The following is a 23,745-nucleotide window of genomic DNA, read 5'->3' as shown; positions in this document are numbered from 1 at the left end:
GTGCGAACCCTTCAACGGGTGCTGAAACAAAGCTGTCGTCACCCTCTTCGATGGCAAACTGACAAAGGCACCGAATTTGTGAACCAATCTTTCCAAAAAGAATTAAAGAAACGTGACATTCATTTTTTCACCACCGAGAATCCCGAAACCAAAGCCAACATTGTGGAACGTTTTCAACGCACTTTGAAAGAACGTATGTGGAAATATTGTACGCATCACCACACTCTGAAGTACATCGACAGCTTGCCGTACTTGGTTCAAGCGTACCATCGAAGCATTGGACTGACCCCCAAGAGGTGACTCCCGACAACGAAGTGCTGGTTTCTGGTCGCCTGTTTGGTACGTCCCCGACGGTGGCTGTCCCCATGAAAAGTGGAGATTGGGTGCGCATTGGCAAAAAAAAAAACGCACTTTCGACAAAGGTTACTTGCCCAACTGGACCACCGAAATGTTTCGTGTCACTGGACGAGTGCATGGTCGTCATCCTGCCGTCTATAAATAGGAAGACATGAAAGGAGAAGTGTTAAAAGGAACGTTTTATTTGCCTGAGTTACAACGTGTCACCTAAAAAGAAGACGACGTATACGACATCGAAAGCATTCTCGAACGCAGGACCCGAAAAGTGGGCAAATGACGTGTCAAAGAAGGCAAAGTACGTTGGAAAGGATATCCACCGAGTTTTGATTCTTGGATCGACGCTTCGCAAGTCATCGACTATAAAAAGAAGTAACCATCATGCCCTTCCACACCACTGCAGCGAACACTCATTCGCCCATTTCTTCTCTGAAAGATTTATAGAAACAATCCTTATGGGTGTGGTGTGGAGAACGTGTGCCTAAAACGCAAATCGTCTTTTCTGTCAAATCTTTGTGGTCTATTGTGTCATCGGTGCAGCCATTGCTAAATTGAGTTTGCAACAAGGAGACAAACAATTGTGGACCATTTTATTGAGCAGTTTCATCGGTTATCTTCTTCCCAATCTCTCCCTGAAATTCTGCTCGAACGGCAACAACGGAAACCTTGCGTCCAGTGTCAGTCACCACTCCAACAACAACAATCCCATTTTGGGCGGAGACACGCCTCTGACTTCCAGTAACCCCTCGGACAGCCACAGAATTCTGGAATTATGAACAATAACAACCAATTTGACTTAACTTTACCCAGTGACAGTTCCATGGAGGTGTTTCCCAACAACGCTTTGTGCTGTTACACGGCCAAATTACCTCAGGCCATCCAATTAGATCACGAAGCCTATTGGGAAGTGGCTTTGGTAGAGATCATTCACCCGACACAAATCAAAAACATCACCGAAAAGCAAAACACTTTCCAGGTGGAAATCCTGAACGCCCAATTGCAAGAAGAAATAAATAAAATCGGGTTTTTAGGGGACACAAGACCAGCCAGCAATCCATCCTTCAGTATCTACACATTGAAAATTCCTTCAGGTTATTATTTTAGTGGTGAACATTTGGCGGACACTATTGCGGAAAGGTTCGACTTAGCCTTTGGCAAAGCCAAAAAGAAGTGTGAAGATTGAGTACCATAAAGTGGCTCATCGCCTCATGATCCAATTTCAGGATACAGACACATTGTCCCTCAGGTTTAATGGTAGTTTGTTTGAAATTTTGGGTGGACAAGCACAAATGGTAGCAAACAATTTGAGCCCCAAGATCAACAGAAATATGGATTTTTACAGGGCTTTTGGAAACCCGGTAGAACTGAACGAAGGACTGAATTTGATCTTTGTGTACTCCAATGTGGTGGAGTACAACGTGGTGGGACACACCTCCGTGCCGTTACTGCGTGTCATTCCTTTCAAAGTGGATAGTACCACGGTCAATGACAAAGAGTATTGCGCCTGTTCCAAGTCGGACGATGCAAGAATCCCAATGGGTCGCATTTCATCCTGTTTCCTCTTTGACTGATTCAGATCCCATCGCGTTTGAAATCAAAGGACAACCCGAAGATTACATCGATCTGAATAGCAGTTACTTGTGCCTGAAAGTCAAAGTGATCAAAATGGACGACACTGTTCCAGTAGCCGATGCTTGAGTTCCTCCCGTCAATAATTTCATGCATTCCTTGTTCAGCGAAGTGGATTTGTGTTTGAATAACAAACTGGTCAGCAGTAGCATGGATACTTACCCTTACCGAGCGTACCTGGAAAATCTCTTGACGTACGGAAAAGAGAGCAAGAACACTCATCTGGATGCTTGCGTGGTATCGAAAGCTGACGCAGCAGGAGAGAACACATTTAACGACACAGCCCTGACAGCAGATGACGATCTTCACATTGTAGGTTTTAACGAGCGTAGAAAGAAAATCCTGCAAGGACGAAATTTAGAACTGATGGATCGTTTGCATTTGGACATGTGGTTGCAAGTGAAGTATTTGCTGAACGGTGTGGATATCTGCCTGAGACTGAATCGTAGCAGTACCGCATTCCATTTGATGGCCCATGCTAATGAGTACAAAACCATCATCCAAGAAGCCAGACTCTACGTGCGTCGTGTGGAAGTGTTACCTAAAGTGGGAAACGACATCAGTCACACTTTGAGCAGAACGAACGCCAAGTATCTGATACGACGTGTGGAAGTGAAAACTTTCACCGTTGCCTCTGGACTCCGATCCAAGATCGTAGATCATCTGTTCCAAGGACGGTTACCCAAACGTTTAATCGTTGGTATCGTGAGCAATGCAGCACTCAACGGAGTCCACAATCAAAATCCATTCTAGTCTAAGCGCTACAGAGTCTCTAAAATTGAAGTCAGTCGCGATGGCAAGGCCTTGTGTACCCGACCTTTCGAGCCTAAGTTTGGTGACAGGAATTACTTGAGATCGTACTTGTCCCTGTACGAAGCCACCGGACAGTTAGGGACCAACACCAGTCACGGCATTTCGTACGACGATTATGCAAGAGGCTACACTTTGTGGGCTTTTGTTTTCACTCCAGACCAAGGCAGTGACGAGGGACATTTCCACCCTATAAAATCTGGTCAACTGCGTGTGAAAATTCAGTTTGCAGAACCTCTACCCCAGACGGTGAACGTCCTCCTGTATGCCGAATTCGATAATACCCTAGAAATCAACAGTTTGAGAGAAGTCATTTTAGCCTATTAGAAACCATAGTGTACGTCAAGGACCCAATGACATCCAACAGTGGAAATCTCAATTTCATTCACAACGTTGTCAACCTTGTCCAAAATAGATAGTTAATTGAAAAAATGTTTGCTAGTTGATTGAATGGTTAATTTTTTTAAATTGTTAATTGTTAGTTATTTGAATAAAAAATGTTGTGTTTTGAAAAAAAATGCGTCTGTAGTTTTGCTATGGGTATCATGAACCATGCTCTTTGACTTCTCTCTATCCCTTACATTACACTATTTTAGCGTTCCGACTCGAAACCGTGTTGGGATCTTTTCGTTCGCGTCCGCGCTTTTACCATAAAGGCATGGGTAGTCACCATCCATTGTCGACTCATCCTCCTACGAAGATGTGCTCAAGACTAGTTAAGCTGAACGAAGCTTACGTGAATTTGCATCGTGTCAGGCAAAGCCTAATCCCGAAGCCTGAAGAGATAGAGAATGTCAGAATGTTACAAGTCACCGAATACCTGATAGTAGAGCTCTTCAGAGAGGAAATTAACAGGGGAAAAGAAGAATGGACGGAGAAGTACAGACTTTAGAAACAACAGAGAGAGCAGCAGCAACAGCAGCAGGAACCAGATAGAGGTTTTGTCGACTGCCGTGTCGACATCAAAGAATTCTCCTTCTCTTTCCGAAGAAGCAGACCTTATCCTGTGAGAAAGTCTGGCACCAGACGATGCCACAATCTTAGATCCTAAAAGATTTCCATCACTTCGTTTACAAAACAACAGCCCTTTTCAGGGCTACCCCATACTCTAGAAAAGAAATAGACAATCCATTGCCAATGGTAGGTTAGTCAGTTAGAAAAAGAAACAGAAGTGCGTCTATAAGCACGTGATTTCCTTATCTTGGTTAGAACTGTGACTAAACCCTTCGTTTCCTTCGCTTGTCAACAAATGTTGAATGAGTGATTGTCAGTATAAAAAATGAGTGGTTTTTTTTTAGGTCCGCGAGTGTTTTTGGTAATCATATAGGTAATGTAAGATTAGGATGTCAGGGGATGTTTTTCTTCACGTCCCTGCGTCTGTAATATATACGGAAGCACTCGTCAGTCTGGCTACTCATCGTTCATTGATCAACAGTGAAAATGAGCAGTAGAATTGCCAAACTCTTGGAACTCCAGATGCACCTGGAGTATGCACGAAGACTCTTGGACGAGCTGGCTATGGAGGCTGTAGCAGAGGAAGCAAGGATATAGGAAGAAGAGGAGAAGAGGAAAAAGAAAGAAGAGGAGGAAAAGAAGAGAACCATTTTGCTTCACGCAATAATGAGGCCTCTGTGTGAGGTGAAGCCATTGCCACCTCCAGACCCAGTACTACCAGTACCACAACCACAACGTGAACAACAACAACCACAAGCAGCAGTACCACAGCCTGTAGCAGTTCCACAAATTCACCATCCGCGGATGTGGCGCAGAAGGCAGGAAAACTTCAGAATCCCACAAACGGAAAATAGGGATTCTGAAGCGAATCATCTCTCCTCTGCGCTCCCAGCCACACGTATCAATTGGGATCACGATTGGAGTCGTAGATGTGTATGCGGTGCCAGACCCAGAAGGTGCAACCATTAGCCAGGTGCAAATGGAGTTCCATAAAAGCAACCCTTTCAAGTCTAACTAAACCTATAGAAAGGAAACACTATTCAATTTGCCAATCGCATGAGTGTGGAGTAGTGTAATTATAAACACTCACTCCTTTAATAATGTGGTTATGTTTCTATGTGTGTGTGTGTGTGTGTATTTGTAAGCGCTCACGTACGTTTGTGTGGATGGTAGATTATTGGGTTTTGTAAGCGCTGTAGCTTTTGTGTAGGTTTGTGTTAAACCTTCCCGTGTGTGGATAGTATATTATGGTTATGTTTCTGCTTCTCCGTGTGTGGATAGTAGATTGTGGTTATGTTTTTAGCTTCTAACGTGTGTGGATGGTAGATCTTAGGATTTGATTTGGCATCTCTGCGTGTGTGGATAGTAAATGGTGGGTTTGTTTCTGCTTCTTCTCGTGTGTGGATAGTAAATTTTGGGCTTGATTTGGCTTCTTCTCGTGTGTGGATAACAGATTGTGGTTATGTTTTTAGCTTCTCCCGTGTGTGGATAGTAGATTTTGGGTTTGATTTGGCATCGCCGCGTGTGGATAGTAGATTATGGTTATGTTTTTGCTTCTCAGCGTGTGTGGATAGTAAATTCTGGGTTTGATTTGGCTTCTTCTCGTGTGTGGATAGTAAATTTTGGGTTTGATTTGGCTTCTCGTGTGTGGATAGTAGATTGTGGTTATGTTTTTGCTTCTCAGCGTGTGTGGATAGTAAATTTTGGGTTTGATTTGGCTTCTTTGCGTGTGGATAGTAGATTGTGGTTAGTTATTTGTCTCCCCACCTCTCTGTGGATAGTAAATAATACGAGAAGAGAAAAAATAGGGGATGTTTTCCTTCACGTCCGTGCTTTAGATATAACTCTCAAAGCGTTCGTCGTTCTCGCCATTCTACGGAATAAGCGGAGAAGATGGCAGTGTCAGCTTTGTTCAATGATTTAAGAAATAGTTTTGGATGGTGGATGGTGGATGGTGAATATGCAGTTCAAAGAATTGAAAGAGAACGGATGTTAACAAAGAGTGTTGACTATGTTAACCAAATGAAATTAGCCAGGGAGATGATATAGGGGATAATAGAAGAAATGAAGATGTTGAGAGGATTAATTAATTCCCCCTATGTCAGTGGGGACAATAAAAGAAGCTATGGATAAGGTAATAGAAGTAAGATGTTATTTGGAAGAGATAGAGCAATGGTCAGAGTAGCCCTTTGTCAAAAGTGGTCGTGAACAACTGAAGAAAGTGGAAGAACAGATGAGAAAGGTGATAGATGTAGAAGTGAAGAAGATCAAGGAAAGTTGGCTAAAGGAGAGAAAAGAAAGAGAAAATATAAAGAAAACGAAAGAGTTTGAGAGGCTGAACCATAACTGGATCAAAATCCAAAACAAGTTCAGAACCATGGGCTACCCTGACTGGATGCCAGAATCCCAAAAGAAGAAGACAGGAATAGTGGGAAAGGTCAGGAGATGGCTGAAGAAGTGGAGGAAATATAAGCCAAATGCCCTTTTCTGGGCCCCTCATTGGTCTCAAAAAGAAATGACTTTCTTGCCGAACCCTCCAAAAACTTTTTTTTAGTGTGTTGTACCAATGTTCGTCTGTTGTCTGCGTTATATAAATCTCCCATGTTCAATTCCCATTGTCGCCAGAGTGCCGGGACAGTGTTTGTAATTTTAAGTCCCATTGTCCCCAAAGTGACGGTCCTTTATTTCCCATGTTCCATTCCCATTCATGCTATACAGTCCCACGATATATTCCCATATTAAATTACCCCTTGAGGCTAGAGTTGCCCAGGGTATACTTCAAGTCTTCAGGCTATACATGCTCAGAGGGGTCTGTAATGCTAATTCCCATTGAGGCTATAATTGCTAGAGGGGGTCTGTAATGTTAATTCCCATTGAGGCTATAAATTTTGAGGCTATAATTGCTAGAGGGGGTCTGTAATGTTAATTCCCATTGAGGCTACGGTGGCCCACTATACTACTGATGTATGGTAAATCACATTTATTTCCATCGTTTCTCTGAAAATGCTTCATTTCCGTTGTTATTTAAGAATATATATTCATTGATGAACATGTCAGGTGTTGTTTTGTCAAAAATATATAGCATAAATTAAGACATTTTATCACTTAGTTTTTATCATCACGGTATATGGGTCTACACTGTGCAATCTTATTAAACTCAAATTCAATTAAGTGAAAATGGTTAACTCATGAAAATGGCAGGTAGAGAAAAGTGGCACATTGAAATAAAAAGGCAGACAGGCAGTGCGTGAATGTTTTTAATGCGGCCTAACTTGCACATGAAAAAATTGAGTTCAATAACATTTGGCAAAACAACAATCCCTCAAAGCAACTGACGCTCTACTGGACTAAATCAATTTCTAGAATTTGATACCATTTCTTCCATTTAAGTGCTGAGTGCTGAAGCCATCTCTCATATTCTTTAGCAAGAACAAGACTTTTAGATAACCTGCGGTGATGGATATATTAGATGTTAGATAGGCACAATTTTCATTTAGGACCAAGTAGACATCAGAAGTTTTTTGGTGGAAACCCAATATGAATATGACAATCCATTCTGGCGAACTAGTGACAAGAAAATTTTAAAGGTTTAAGTCACTGTTGTTACATCAGATACACAAATGGCACCATTTCCTTTTAGGACTAAATAGGTATGATATGAAGTATACTGGTGAAAACCCCATGCTGATAAAACCACCCACTTAGGAAGTTGAGAATGTTTTCAAGATGGTCACCATGATGGCCATATTGTGAGTCAATTTGCATCATTGTCATTTAGGACCTGCTAGACACCATAAGAATTCTTCTGATGAAAATCTCATGTCAAAGGGACTTTCTACATAAGAGGGGTAGCAATAACAAGATTTTCAAGATGGCCACTGTGGGCCCATACTGGATATCAATCAACAGCAATTTAATTTAAGATCAAGAAGACATTATGTTAAGACCTCTGCTTAAAACTGCATGTTGATATGACTTTCCGTTTTGCATAACTAACAATAACATGATTTTTAAGATATCTGTCAAGGTGGCCATTTTGGACATCAGATACACACCATTTCCATTCAGGACCAAATGGACATCATAAGAAGTCTTCTGGTGAAACAATGACCAGCCACATGGAAGAAGTGGTGATAACAAGATTTTCCAGATGCAAAAGTGGTGTCCAGTCTGAAGGTAAGACTGGTACCATTATTATTTACAGCCAACTAGACATCACAAAAAGACTTTCACTGAAAAACCACATGCTGAAATGATCATTTATTCAAGAGAAGCAGTGATAATAAGATGACCAAAGTGGTGTCAATATTGGATGTTGTAGTGCAACATTTTTATTTTGGGACAAACTAGATATCATCAGATTTCATTTAGTACCCACCCACCCCCATTGATATGACCACCCATGCAGGAGTAGCAATGACAAGATTCTCAAGATGGCAGCAACTGCACCCATATGAGACATCAGATTGGCACCATTTTCATTTAGGACCAACAAAACATCATAAGAAATCTTCTCATGAAAACTCCAAGTCACTATGACTTTGGTCTCAGGAGGAGTAGAAATAACAAGATGACTGCTGTTGTAGCCATATTTGATGTCATACTGGCACCATTTTCATTTAGAACCAACTTGACATTATAAGAGGTATTTAGTGAAAACCCCATGTAGATATCACCATCCATTTAGAAGTAGTGATAACAAGATTTTCAAGACGGCAGTTGTGGCAGCCATATTAAACATCAGATCCATTTTCCTTTCAGATCAGCTAGACATCATAAGCTGTCTTCTGACAAAAACCCCCATGTTAATATGGCTTTTCATTCAGAAGAAACTACAGCAACAAGATTCACAAGCTGACTGCCATAGTGGCAATACTCGACATCAAATTGGCACCATCTTCATTTAGGACCAACTATACATCATAAGTCTTTTAGTGAAAACCGTCATGTTTTGACCATCCATTCAGGAGAAAAAGAGGTAATAAGATTCTGAAGAAGGCTGCTGTGGAGATCATATCGGATGTCCAAGCAGTACCATTTTCACTCAGGACTAACTAGACCATGGGATGAATGTTTCTTTAAATTTTCATGGATTTCCTCCAAGTAGTTTAGGAGAAATAGTGATAACAACCTTGTGTTAACGTATAGACAACGTACAAAAATCCATCCCATAAGCTCTTCTGAATTCTGACCAAGTATATCCACTTGGACATATACTTGGCAATAACTTAAATGCAGACTGAATTATGACCAGAAGAGTTAAAAAACCCAACACCTAAACAGGCGTGTAAAAACAACTATATCCACTTGGACATGTACAGCAGTAACTTAAATGCAGACTTAACACAAAAACGTTACAAGGATTGGAACACTAATTCATTTCCCATATAACTTAATGTTATTATATTAAAGAATAAATATCTGCATTAGACTGTATAAAAACCACACATGCTCTCATTCATTAGAAACATTTTTTCAGCCTTTAAAAAGGTATTAAACTGCAATTTTTGTATGCCTCGTGCTGTTATGGTTTTGCTCTATGGTCATTAAGTATTTATGAAAGGAGACAGGTATACACTGAAGTTATGTGCATTTGCAACAAGCAGAATGAAACAAATGATGGCATACTTCTATGCAACTTTCATTTACTGAAAGTGAAGATTTCCTATGTACAGTAACTGGTCAACAGTGCTTAAAACAGACAGTTGATCAAAATGGATGCTCCCATATGCACAAGAAAAGAACCTGAACAAGTCCAAAGGACACCAACATTATCAGTAATTAAAATAGGCCAAATGAATTTTGTCTGAGCAGACAATACAAACTTCCAAAACAGAAATAAATGAATTATAAAACACAGAAACAACTAGAAGTTATCAGCTAGTGTTTTCTTCTTCCAATTTCCAAAGTCCAGGAAATAAAATTAACCAAGATGAACTGGCAGTCTTTTGAGAGGTGCACATGTGAAGTCAGACCATGCTGTATACTCTATAACCCAAATTACTCCCATCAATCACACACCAAAATAAATACAAAAAAAGACCTCATAACAATACATAAGATGTACATTTAAAACAATTAAAACAGCCAAGAAAACCAGTGTGAAAAACCTGGGAAATTCTTTTTCTTTAAAAATCAAACCCTGTGCAAAGAATGAAACTGCAAGGTAGAACATTTAATAAGGTCTCCACCCCCACCCCCCAGGTGAGCAGCTGATAATAAAGGCTCGCACCATGACAGATGATACCAGACAGCTGTAAAGCTTCACAAGTCTTGTTTTCTGTAATTCTTTGCATTTTCATTTGCAATTGCTGTAAATTACTCCCAAAATGATCCACTGTTTTGTAATTTCTTAGAAATCTGTTAATGATACTGACACAGATGCACAGTTGTCATGGATAAAACCACATCTGCTTGTATTCATTAAAGAAACATTTTTAAGCCTTGAAAAATAGGTTTTGCTGCTATAAATTTTGGAGCCAATCACTGATAAAAATGGTGACCTGCTGGTCTACATCTACTAAGACAAAAACTCACACCAAGGATTAAAATAGCATCTTGTCAGCAGGAAATTATATACAGAATATTAAAATAAAAGAGATTATTTTTATTTTGTTGTCAACTTTTGTGAAATTAATAATGGGAAAGAATCAGGTCCATTTACCAACCGGTGGATGCATTTCAAAACATCTAGAATTCTATTTTTTAATCTCTCACCAGTAGACTGGTTCCCTGGCTGTAAAATAATAGCCTAACACAAGAAACTTTGGTAGTGCATAACAAAACGTACAATTTGGCTGTACAGGAAGAAATTTACTTATAAAACATAACAATATATTATAGTATACAATGATGCATAAAATGTCATTTGAAATATCTGTTAATCATTACACATGCAACAGGCCTACTGCATGACATAACTGACATAAACATGTGGTAGCTGACAGTAAAGGTTGTTCACAGCAGCTGCTTTTTTTATGCTTAAGGATATTAAAGAGCTGTTATAACCAAAGTATTCCAGTTTTTATTCTTGATTACTGCTTGATATATGGAGCATTTAATATAATCAATATATCAACCAAACATATTCCCGTTTTTGTTCTTGAGTACAGCTTCATATACGGAGTATTTAATATATTCAATATATCAACCAAACATATTCCTGTTTTTGTTCTTGAGTACTGCTTGAAATATAATTTTTTTATATATTTATCCCTATAAGGCCCTAAAAGTTTTAAAATGTTGCTTGAAACTAGTTGTAACTAGTCATGGTTTTTGCTGGACTTTTATCAATATTACTGAGTTATTTATGCTGCTCATATACATAAAACATTATCAATAGCCAAATGTTTCAATATATATTTGCTTATTTACTAAAGTATATGACAAATTTTCTATGAAAATATATGTGTTGGGGAAAAAATCATGAATCTTGATTTGGGTTTCTAATTCACTAGTTTTTATCTTTTTCATGGGTTCATATTCAGTCATGCATCTCTCACTTTGATCTCATGCGGTTGGGGTCCCAAAGTGGCCAAGCAGTCGCTCACCTTTACAGATCATTCACATCGCAGACTGTCCACATGGGTTCAAGTATTAGCTCAACCAACCCCATGGCTCCCCCTCTAAGAAATATAGTGGCTGACATGCATGGCCTATCATGTGCTGAAAACGACATTAAACCCCAAACAAAAACCAACTCATGTGCCTATCTCTCTCCACTCTCTCTATATATCTCTCTCTCTTGCCATTATTATACAAATTTATGTGCATTAAGTTACTATATTTTTTTCCATCATAATTATGGAAGGTGACAAACTACTCTTCTGCATTCCGGGTCGAGGTAAATTTGCAAACCAGCATTGCGCCATTTTAGGACATGGTAAGGTTGTAAAAAGGTTTGACTTTTGTGCAAGCTTACCTGGTTTCCAAATGCTGAACTGCCATTTCCAAAAAGCACATGGCTTCAAAACAATTTATTACTATATCAAAAAAGATTCTATAAAAGATTCATAATAAATCAAATCTTGTAAAGGTAAGCATTGTACAATCAATTAACCAGTTGCCATTTTATTCAAGCTTGTTTCCTGTAACGTAATATGTATGTAATAAAAGATTAAATCTTCTCCCAAACCCCCCAATTATATCAATATCTATTCTTTCAGCTACATGAGCAAAGATAATTTGAAACATTAATATGCCGAGTGAAAATTAATACCGCACAGCCCACAATTTTTGGGGAATAATGTAAATGTGAAGTCCCAATTTGGGTTATATCCATTTACCAAACTGAATGTGAATGATTTCAAGTGAGTTTAAATGTTTAGAAGTGACTTTTAAAAAAGAAAATGTAGACACATTTAAAATGATTGATTTTGGTCATATCAATATCTTTCCCCACAATTGAAATCTTTACTAAGATGCAAAACTGTACAGTATGCAAGTAACCGAACAATAAACTCACAGGTAAGAAAAATTAAGCAATCTTAATTGAACAATTAAATGCAGACTTGGCAAAGATGAACTTCTTATTTTGCAGGAACATGTTTCAATAATTATACTTAGAGTTCTAAACAGCAATTACCACTGCAGTATTTCCAAGCATCCATGAGTATTTCCAAGCATCCATGAGTAGTGGTCTAATAACTATCAACTTTTATCCATGTTCCTATGGGATGGTGTTTACTGGTATAATGTCTGAGAGACGATTTTTTTTTAGCTACACGCACTTCTTTCAAAATAAAACTGGCAACAAGCATATCATCATACTGGTTTAAATTGTACTTAACATAGCAATTAAAATGTCTCATTCTTAATAACATGAACAGGATTTTTTATTGAAATAATAACATACAGTACAACTACTTCAAAATCATGCATATTTAAACACACTTCCATTCACAAAAATCACAAATTACATTTCATGCTACAATCCGACTTCAGAAGCCTTATAATATATTCTTAATTATCTATTATAATGGAATACATCCGAGACACATGTTAGCAATTCCATAATCAAAGAACTGAGTACACTTATGGATCCGAGTCCTCCAAATCTGCAGAAGATCAGGTGGAAGAACTCCAGAGATATTGCTATTCTAAATCCATTTAACTATCTTAAACATATTGCCCTAATTGATCTTTATAATATTCTTTTCTTTATATGTCATTTTAAAATTTTATTAACAGCTGAAACACAACTAGAGGAATTGTTGTGATTTGCTTTTAAAAGCATTTCTTGCACAAAATTTCCAGTATTACCATCAGAACTACTATCAGGTCTAACAATTTATCTCCCCTGATATATAAAGCTGACTTGAAATACCAGTGAATTTATACCATGTTACCAATTTAATAAGTCCGTAATGCTTGTTAAATTTATAATAATACAAACTATATTTGGCAAAAAGAAATGGACACAACTGATGCAGACAGGGACTGAAATCTCTTCAAGCCAAAAAGAGCTATAATAGATTGTGAATTATAGATATTCCTCCTGAGACACAGTATACTGGTTAACAATAAAACAATTAATGTTAAAATTACCTTTCAGATTCGTCTGGGTCTGACAAATCTAGACATGTGATTAAGGACACAAGAACCATGTACAATTCCCTATGAATACCCAGGTTTTAAAGTTTTATGAAAGCCCATTTGTTTCAACAAATTTACAAGTTTTTAAAATCATTTCTATTGGTATGTGTAACTAGCCAAAAAGTTTTGGGATTTTCAATCTCTTTTTAAAAGTCTGTATCCTCTTTGTTGCTCCTGTCCACTTCTTGTAATGACTGATTCTTACCTAACATTAGCACACACATGGCTTTGTGCTACAGCCAGTAGGGGAGATAAGCACATGCTGAATCGCATTTCTGTGCAGGGAGCTTATTTCAAAACAGAGAGGATAGTTAAAACAGATGAAAAAGATAAGTTTAGTTTTTATTCAACACAAAGTAACCTCAAGATAGTCAAAACCAAGATAGCGTTTTTACTAACATCCAGCTGTAATGACGTATTTCCTGTTAATAGGTTATGTAAATTTAACTTTCCAATTATAAGCAGTGGGTTTTCCCCCCCAAGATACATCCAAAATGGCACTGCTGAGTTACGCAGCACTCCACATTGATGGAGAACTTACTGCCTTTTCAAAGTATGTCCGTGAGTACATGCTATAATGATTATCACTCATTAAGTAGGAAACTTCACATGTGCATATCACATTAGATACCCACTAAATACACAACACCCTGTCATACCTCCAACCAATAAAACTACAGCAACAAACTAACAAAAAATCTAGTCTAAAATGTAAAGAAAGGATAAAAGTTACAAATTATGTTATTTAAATTAAGACAATAAAACAAAATTTGGACCATAAAAAATACTTTTTTATAAGACTGAATAGATACCTTCTCAGTAACTGAATCAGTTAAAAGCTGATTATAATATACATAAATCAATTAATTAAATGATCTAACAAAAAGGTAATGTAAACATATATACAGGTAAGATTGACTTTAAGAGATTACACAAGGTAAAACAGTATCTTCCATCAAAGTCAATAAAGTGGGACTTTCTGTCACCAGTTTGAGATTTATCTGGGGAAGGAAAACACAAACCAAGTCAATGATAGCAAGAAGAGTCTTGCATACTGAGTGGCCCGAATGCAACAAAACCACTGAAATGTAATTTTACCATTTAAAAACTTTTGCACATCCATCCAACTGGTTAGAAGTTTACACCAATAAGGTATAAATGCTTATGGAACCATCAGAAAAAAACCAGAAAAGCTTCCCTGCTGAGCTGAAAACCCACGGCACATTTGGATTCATAAAAACTCCATTCCCAAAGTCAAGATCACATTTCCTATGCTGCTGGGTAGACCCTTAATATTTCAATTCTAAATGTTTCAAAAACAAAATTATAAGAAGTGCAGCCGTTATATACTTACTAATCTATCTTATATATTTTTTTATTTGTTTGGTGTGTTATTGTAAAGTGCGTCATATGTAAATAGCAAAGGGAGATACTTCGGGTTGCAACTATCATTTCACAAATATTTACCGCAGTGAATATGATCCATCACTGCCCTTGGAAATGTGACCCTAACTTTTTGGGGAAATGGAGTTGCACTTAATTTTTGTCATTTTGGATTTACAGGGATTTTTTTTCTGGATTACTTTGCAAACTATGTCCTGATAGTCATGCTACCGTGGCAGATGGATGACTAGCATTCATTCTTTTATGCAAGGTGTGTGTGCGTGTGTACACTCGTTTTTAACCACGATAATGGAATTTCAATGGTCTGTGGTTAAAGATTCATATACTGAAATGAATATTTTAACTAAATGCGAAAAAGTGGGTTTTATTATAAATCCAGTATACTATAGCCCAGGTTAATACAGGAATCCAAAAGAATATAGCCCAGGTTATAACAAGAATCCAATGCACTACAGCACAGGTTATAACTGGAATCCAATGCACTACAGCACAGGTTATAACAGGAATCTAATGCACTACAGCACAGGTTATAACAGGAATCCAATGCACTACAGCACAGGTTATAACTGGAATCCAATATACAAAAGCCCAGATTATCTTAAGAATCCAACAGTCTATGTCCCAAGATGAAATAGGAATCCAATGGACTATAATCCAGGACATAATCCAACAGACTACAGCCCATATTATTTTATAAATCTAAAAGACTATCGCTCATTTTAAATTCAGTACCACAGAGGAAACACTTTCATCGCAAACTGATAGTTTTGTTATCTCTTTTCTCCGATTGTTCAGTATATTAAATACTGTCCTTTCTGAAATACTATGATTACATATATATATAAATATGTACCCAACTACGCTACCTAATTTAATAAGAAACCTAGGATTTTGGTAGCCCATGACACAAAGACACGAGATTTGTCATATGTGATAATGGTATTGGTACCATTTTACCATTTAGATTTATTTCAAGTTTTACTGATTTCTGTTCATTTAATTATTTATGGATAGAAATCAACACAAACTGATTTCAAGTCGACTCTTTTCTACAATGACAATCCTTTTAATTGAACATTATCTCTAGGACAATACAGCAGAACTTCTTAGGATTCATAATGATAATCATTTTATATGGCTGGATCTCTACACCCTATAACAGGAATTTTGAGCTGTAGAGAAATGTTCATAATTAGCCAATCATCAACATTGGATGCGAAAACATATTCAGTCAAAACTTTATAACCATAAAAATTATAACCTGTTCAGATACATAATCATCAAAATGTAACAGGCAAAAATGTTTTTGAGTCAAAATTATCAGATCATACAATTTTACATTAAAAAAATTACATGTTATACAGTATTTAATGATACCTGAGAAGACACAAGTTTTAAAACCAAAACTCAGTATAAACTGAACATATTGCAAATCAATTTTAACTAGTCAAAAACATTTTAAATATATTTACAATGGAAAAGTCCATAACCCTTCAATTTTAAAGATTAAGATTTCACATGCAGATAATCTAACAAAGTTTTAGATATTGAGTCAAGACAATTAACTGTACATGTTAATATAATTTTTGTCCTAATCTAGCCTATTAAGATACAGAATGGCAACAACTAATTCAAATTATAAATTCAGAATGAGAGTGGTTTTGGTTTGTTACTAAATGAGTTCATTATACCACACTTTCCACTCATGTATGACACAGTGCATCCAACAATGAACAGCATATAACACTCAGATCATTTGCTGTGTAACATAATGTACCAGCATATCAAAATCTGTATCCTTCATTTTACTTGTAATTTCATGAAATTGTGTAAATCCAGATCTGATAAGACACTATGACAGTTCAATCCTGGTCTGATTGTGCACTATGACAGTTTAACACTGATCTGATGCTGCACCGTGTTTTTCAATCCTGATATAATTCTGAACTATGGCATATGGCAGTTTTTCAATCCTATCTAATTCTGAACTATGGCAGTTTTTCAATCCTGATCTGATAGTAAACAACTGTCTTTTCCAAATCCCAATCTGACTGTAATTTGTAATAAGTGTACCAGTCCCAGTCTGACAGGATGGTATGTAATGACAGTTTATCAGTCCTGATCTATGGTACACTACGAGTTTATCAATCCCAATTTTATGTTGGACTATGACAATTGATCAATCCCAATTTTATGTTGCACTATGAGAGTTAATCAATCCCAATTTTATGTTGAATTTTGTTGCACTATGACAGTTGATCAATCCCAATTTTGTTGCACTATGACAGTTGATCAATCCCAATTTTATGTTGCACGATGGCAGTTTGTCAATCCTGATCTGAAGGTACCCAATGTAATGACAGTTTGTCAGTCTTGATCTGATTGTGGAATATGGCAGTTTATCTGGGCTGTCCTGTCCAGTTATGTACAGGGTATACATGGCTGAATATGGCATTCTGACAAGAACTATAAAGTTATCGGCATTAATTGTAGATCTAAGTCTATATCATCACAATGTTAGAAGTACATTCTGTATGTATGCAATGACATCTTTCCTCGCAAGGATTTCCATGTGTTCTGCTTTTGGGAAGATCTGGTAATAAACAGGTTGTGCCTGCTTCCCCTTGAAAGTTAAGCATCCCTGGAGACTCCGTATGTTGACAGTGCCATCTCCATCATCTTGGATCACATCTGGCTCTGCATCAGGCCAGGTGGTGTTTGTGTAAATCAGCTGTCCTGGTGTGTCCACATGGTTGCCATGGAGACAGTGGAGCTCTACACCTGGAGCCTTTAATGGATGGATCAGATGTTCAGTGTCTTTCCGCATCAAGTATCCATTTGTGAAGTCTACATCAATGAAGAATTCACTGTAGTCATTAACAGTATAATTCCTAATGGGCGAAGAAACAAGGATTTCTGTTGAAGTCCAGAATGTATCACTAGGCATAAGCCAAGCAGTACTAGGCATACTGCGTTGCTCCCTGCGCACATTGATTGGTTTTACTATTGGTACTCCCAAGTTGTCACCTGAAATCAGTCATATGAACTGTATATACTCAAATATAAGTCAGACTAAACTGCAAAGACCCATATCTGCTACAGCATAATGCACCAGCATATCTGGGTCTATGCAGTTTGTTAGGAATAATCATAAAAAACAACACAGACCCTAATCTGCAGGTACATTATACATGATAGATCAGGGTTTATGCTGTTTAAAGATGGACCCAATCTATAAACGAGTATAAATGGTGAATGCTCATCAGTCAAAATTAAGTTTATTTCCAATGTTAAGTATCAAATAAATTAAGTGTATTTAGGAAATATGTCCAATCTGCTATAGTGATCACCTTAACAAAATAACCATTTCTATGCCTCTGCAAATATTATTACAAATTTACATGCATGAAAAGACCACCTGCTCAAAAACGTGACTTTTATATGAGAAAAAGTACAATTGAGAATATATTTTCTTGTGTGTAATACAAAAACTTGATCACTTTTTTGTATTGTATTGCAAGCCCTGTTCTTCATCTTAACATGTAAAAAAATAATGGAGACTTACCTGAAGCCATGAGCCTGAGGGTTTTGACAGCCCCTCCCCAGACCCCTGCCAAACTGATATGGGACCTTATGAACTTATCCTTCCAGGGCTGGGACTTTTGATTAAGGAAATATAATGTGAGTGGGTTACCCATACTGTGCCCAATTATAACAATCTTTGTACTGTTGTTTTGCATGTAAGTGTCCTCAATCAATTCAGTCAGATTTTTAAAGTAATCCTCCAGTTCATCTGAAAAAAAAAAAAAACAAGATGAAAACTTGTATACATCAGATTTTTAACCAAAATGTACCCCAAAAGGAGAACTAGTCTTTTAGTGAGAAAACATCCTCAGCACAACATCTAAACTTGTCATAAAAATATAAAAATATTCATTTTTAATCAATTTATTCAGCCTAAAGGTAGAAATATCCAATTTTCATAATTTGCTTAAAACTATATGGGATATTTCACACATGTCAACAGATTTAATTACAGTTATAATGTTGATGTGTTGTGCTTTAATATATGCGATAAAACATTTTCATGATTAAGGTATCAAATAAGTCAAAAAAGAGAAAGTGTTCACAGGTACATAAACAAGTTAACCCCAAATACCATCCATGAGGCCCTCCCATTATGAATAATTAATGTAAATTCAAGGAGGATTTCTTACAAACCTTCTGAAATGGTCAAGAAAAGATAAAATAAAATCCTGGGAAAATTAAGTCTATTAGTTCAGCTGGTTCATCATCAGAGTTGTAATCCATGGGAAACATGTCTGATACCTGCATTGGCTATTCCAAGTTGGTTGCCTCTGTATGTCCTTTGGAAAGGTAATTAGCTCCCATTTCCTAAGCATAATATAACCAAATACAGCGTTGAAAGTGCTATTATAAAGCAACCAATTAACCAACATTAAGTTTGAAAATATTTCAGTACATAAATGACTTGTTGAAATATCACATTATAAAGAAGCCAAAAGCAAGTAACTAAGAAAGAAAACTTATCATGGGAAAGTAAAAAGAAAGAAAAAAAACTAAAATGGTCACATCTGATACTTACTCATGGATGGAAAAATGTAACTCTGTGTACCCCAACCATATTCAATGAGGAAAATAAAAGGCAAAATGAGAAATTCCTTCTGTCAAATACTTACTGGGTGCTTTCCTGAAATCATATGGAGCTCCTCTTACTGATTTTCCGCGTGTGTAGCCCCATTCCACCATAGCTGACACAACTGGGCTGAAGTAAGTTGCTGAAATGATTTGCACATTTATATTAGTTCCAAATCAAAAGTAGTCAACACTTGATGTTTCAAAAGCAAGGATCCATTTAATAATTCTGATGCAAAATATCACTGACACAAGATTTAAAACACTGAATGTACAGTTAATACTACACTGTAATGTAAAAAAAAATATCTTAATTTATTTGCTTGCCCACAGCCACAATGATGTCACTGAGGCCTAAGCTACCGAACAAACCCAGTGTAAACATTCTGTGTCAAGAAACAGATATTTACACAATCTTCAAAAGGCCTCCTAAATTATCCAAACAAGAGGCTCAACTGATACTGATATCATTCACCTGGCTTAGAATAACTTAATTTTCACCATTTCACTAAGCAGGCTTATGTTACTATTGCAGAAATATAAACCTAAAATATCTCCCAAACTTTATACTGTGTCAAATTTACATATTTTACTACGCTCTGATAAAAATTATTTCCAAAGATAAAATATTAAGTGCATGAGTTACTGAATTTTCTAATAGATTTGTCTAAGTTTTCCAATCAGATACAAGATCATCCCATTAATATATGCAGTTTGCACCCATTATACAACTGGTGTAAGACAATGATGATCAGTGTTCATCAATTGTTTAAGAAAATTCACCTGTCCCACCATTTTACAGGTCCTGAAATTTCAATTTCTTACCTAGATTCGATGAGATGTTTTCATTTTAATATATAATAAAATGCAAAAGAAATAATGTACAACCTGATTATATGTTCGATAGGTTCATCAGTTGGGTTATTCTATAGTCATGGCAATATATATACTTTATTTCTTGCTCCAATATGGTAGTATCAGTACTTCTGTCATCAAGAATGAAAAGGAATTTACTGGAATTCAGACCTTCCTTAACTCTCCTCTCAAGACTTGATCAATTGACAGTAAAAGGTCTCTTGCCCTTAGTTTGTTCTTATTATTAGCACCAAGATTAGCATAGTTATTCTCCTGAAGAACACACATCATTTCCATATCAGAAAATAATTTTCCTTTATTGGGCTACGGTGTAGGCTGTGTTAAAGAGAACTCTCATTTATTTCTTTTTTCATTTCATTCTCATTTATTTTTAAAATGGCCTTTCACTGTAGAGGATGAGAAGCTCTAAGTTCAGGCATTTTTTTGCCAAGCTCACTCGATGTCATACATATACTGTGTGGCCCTGTGAGGTTCAGAACTGTCATAAGACTTTGCTGATTAAATCCTGAATTTGTTGGTTCCGTTGACTAATACACCAGCTGAATTTGCAACCAATGCCATTTTGGGATCATGTCTGCAATAACTGCAAAACATCTTTCCTTCAAAGTCAATAAATTCAAGTGATGGATAATTGTGAACCCAATGTGTCTGAAATTTATTTGTCTCTTAGTTGTGTCATAATTTACATTTTTGCTGCCAGAGAGCCTGGCTTATGACTCATTGGTGAAACAGTCATCATGTCAGACTCAGTAGCAGCCATGTTTTATCCCGACACTTTTATGTGAATTTTCCTCCTCTGAATCATCTTTATGAGCTTATTTGCAAAAATAATTCAGTAAGCTCATTTAATCCAAGCAGAAGAAATAACTTCATCTAACAACAGATGTATGCTCATTTTTTGTTGTTGTTGTTGTAGGGTTTTAATGCCATTTTTCAGCACACGACAGGCTATACATGGTGGCCAGTATTAATGGTGGAGGAAGAACCTGGGAAATCCCCAGAAAGAACCACCAACCCTCAAGAAGCTACTAGCAAGCTTTCTCACATACCCACATTGGCCGAATCTGAGACTCGAACCCACGCAGACAGAGATGAGATGGCAGTGATCCGTAACAGAGAGCGCTTTTGACCACTCGGCCACTCAGGGCCCCTGTATGCTCATTTAGAACAGCCTTTAACTTTTGATTTATTAAATTTGTTTGTGGATCAACTAAACAAGCTGTTTCATCAACTTAGAAGTCAAGATGATAAAATTAACGATGTGGACTAGTTAACTGAGTAACAAATGAAACTTCCAAACAAGCAAACAAATGAATTTGATATGCACAATGTCAACAACAAAGCTGAGAGACGCAGTAACTGAAAATATCATTTTGATCATTTAAACAGTTATTTAGGAGAAATATTAGTAACTTTTTGCAAACAGAATGGTTCAGACTATGACAAATAGAATGGTTCAGACTATGACCAGCGTTTTCTATGGTCTCTAAGAACAACATAGAGAAGCATATTGAGAAAAGGAGCTATCACACATCCAGAGACATACCATTTTACCAGTCAGTGAAACACTAAATTTGAGAGAAAAAAATCCAATTGAAAGTTTTGGTATGAAACTTAAAGCCTCAGAGCCAAAAAGCCAAGACAATGAAAAAAAGTATTATTTCTGCTGGCTAGATGGACGGTTGCACAACTGATTTGCAATTTACCCCATTTAACTATTTTGAAACAATGTTAGGCCAGCAGTAGAAGACATACACTGTATGATACAGGTCATAGCTGGGGTCCCACCAAAGGTGATCATGCAAGTGACAGAGCATAAACATAAATATTCTTACATTTATGCATCTAGACTTTCCTCAAAACGAATGACATTACCCATGTCTTGGAAAACCTGATACACACCAAAATTGTGCTATAATTTTGACATCTCCGACTGAAATCACATTCTCGATATTATCTGTACAGTTCTTGCTCATAATAATGATATTCACTGGATATCTTGATATAAGCAAATTAACCAAGTCTGAAAAAATCAGATCTGAAGTGTTCATAAGCTCAGCTAATCAGATGCAAGAGAACCTCATTAACATATTCTTTATGTGAAGAACACTCGTAACCATATTCAATTCAGTTGAGATCTTAATGATAAAAGTCCATATATATATATATATATATATATATATATATATATATATATATATATATATATATATATATATATATATATATATATATATACCGTGTTTTATTTAAAACTGGACAGGAAACACATCCTCTAGAGGGGTATAAAGCTCACCTGGATGTGCATGGATCTCATTATCAAACTCAAACAAGATCTTGATCACACTAGTCTACATGTAGGACAACATGACTTTCTGTTCAGGAGGAATGACAAGATTTTCAAGATGGATGTAGTGGTGGCCATTGTCAGATTGTCAACATTTTTGTAAGTACCAAGTTGATACAATACAAAGTGTTTTATTGGAAACCCCATGTAGATATGATCATCAATTCATTAAGAGTAGCAATAAAAGGATTTGCAAGATGGCTACTGTGGCAGCCATGTCGAATGTCTGAGCAGCACCAATTTTATTTGGGACCAACTAGACCATCTGATGCATGTCTGTTTTTTTTGCCTCATGGCAATCATTCATGTACATGTAGTTAGAAAGAGTAGCAATAATAAACTTGTGTTTATGGACAGATGGATGACAGATGAAAAACATGGAAGCTCTTCTGGTCGATGACCTCTAGAACTAAAAAATGATGCAAGGTACCAGTCAAGTACTGAACGATAGGAAAACGCATCATTAGCCAACTCAATGACTAATCAAGAACTATACACACTAATGGGTTTTATTATTTACACTGTTGCTGGTAAACATTCAATGCATTGTGCAGCGACATTTGTATGCAGTAGAATTGTTTGGCAGCTCAACAAAACTGTGGCTATACGGTGCCATTTAAAGATAAGTTAAATAAAACATGTTTAAGTTTTTGCAAGGAGTGCAGTTGTCACACCAAAACATCAGAAATTAGATGAATGAACATAATTGTAAATCAAGAGATGAGACTTAGAAAGTACCAGAACTGCTGACAAACTGCATATGAATGGTTGAAATATAACCCAGGAAGGGTTGTGATGTTTGGTACTTTTTACACTGTGTAGCTAGAGTTAGAAGAAAAATAGTCTGAAGCATACGATTTTCAAATGAAGCGTCACTCAAAGGTTCATAAAGAGGTTTTGTCAAGGCCTGCAAAACAAAAATCCAAGATTCCACAATGGCATCAAGGAGCAAGACACCAGTCTCTGCAGCTCAAAGTACTCAATAACATCCACAGTATGAAGATCTGATCTAATGGCAAGCTTTCGGAGAATTTATCTTTGACTGGAGTTTTCCTCAAATAGGAAAAGCAGAAAATTGTTACAGTAGAGACAGTGGCACCTAGGATTAATGAACTTCCCTG

The 23,745-nt window shown here is 36.8% G+C and overlaps 1 protein-coding gene across 1 annotated transcript in view; it reads right to left on the bottom strand.

Moving 5' to 3' along the window:
- Positions 1–6,986: 6,986 nt before the first annotated feature.
- Positions 6,987–23,745, bottom strand: part of LOC149783015 (lysosomal phospholipase A and acyltransferase-like) — a 38,573-nt gene continuing 21,814 nt past the window's right edge. Inside the window, exons 4-6 of the mRNA XM_089934594.1 lie at positions 19,446–19,544; positions 18,311–18,538; positions 6,987–17,772 (exon numbers count right to left, since the gene is read on the bottom strand). Of these exons, the coding sequence (XP_089790720.1) occupies positions 17,255–17,772; positions 18,311–18,538; positions 19,446–19,544 (845 nt within the window). The 3' untranslated portion in view covers positions 6,987–17,254. The remainder of the gene's footprint in view (positions 17,773–18,310; positions 18,539–19,445; positions 19,545–23,745) is intronic.

The sequence above is a fragment of the Sinohyriopsis cumingii genome, chromosome 15 (genome assembly GCF_028554795.1).
Source record: "Sinohyriopsis cumingii isolate HCF-2022 chromosome 15, ASM2855479v2, whole genome shotgun sequence".
Classification (NCBI taxonomy): domain Eukaryota; kingdom Metazoa; phylum Mollusca; class Bivalvia; order Unionida; family Unionidae; genus Sinohyriopsis; species Sinohyriopsis cumingii.
Note: the sequence above shows the minus strand (reverse complement) of the source record. Positions and strands in the feature narration are given on the sequence as shown.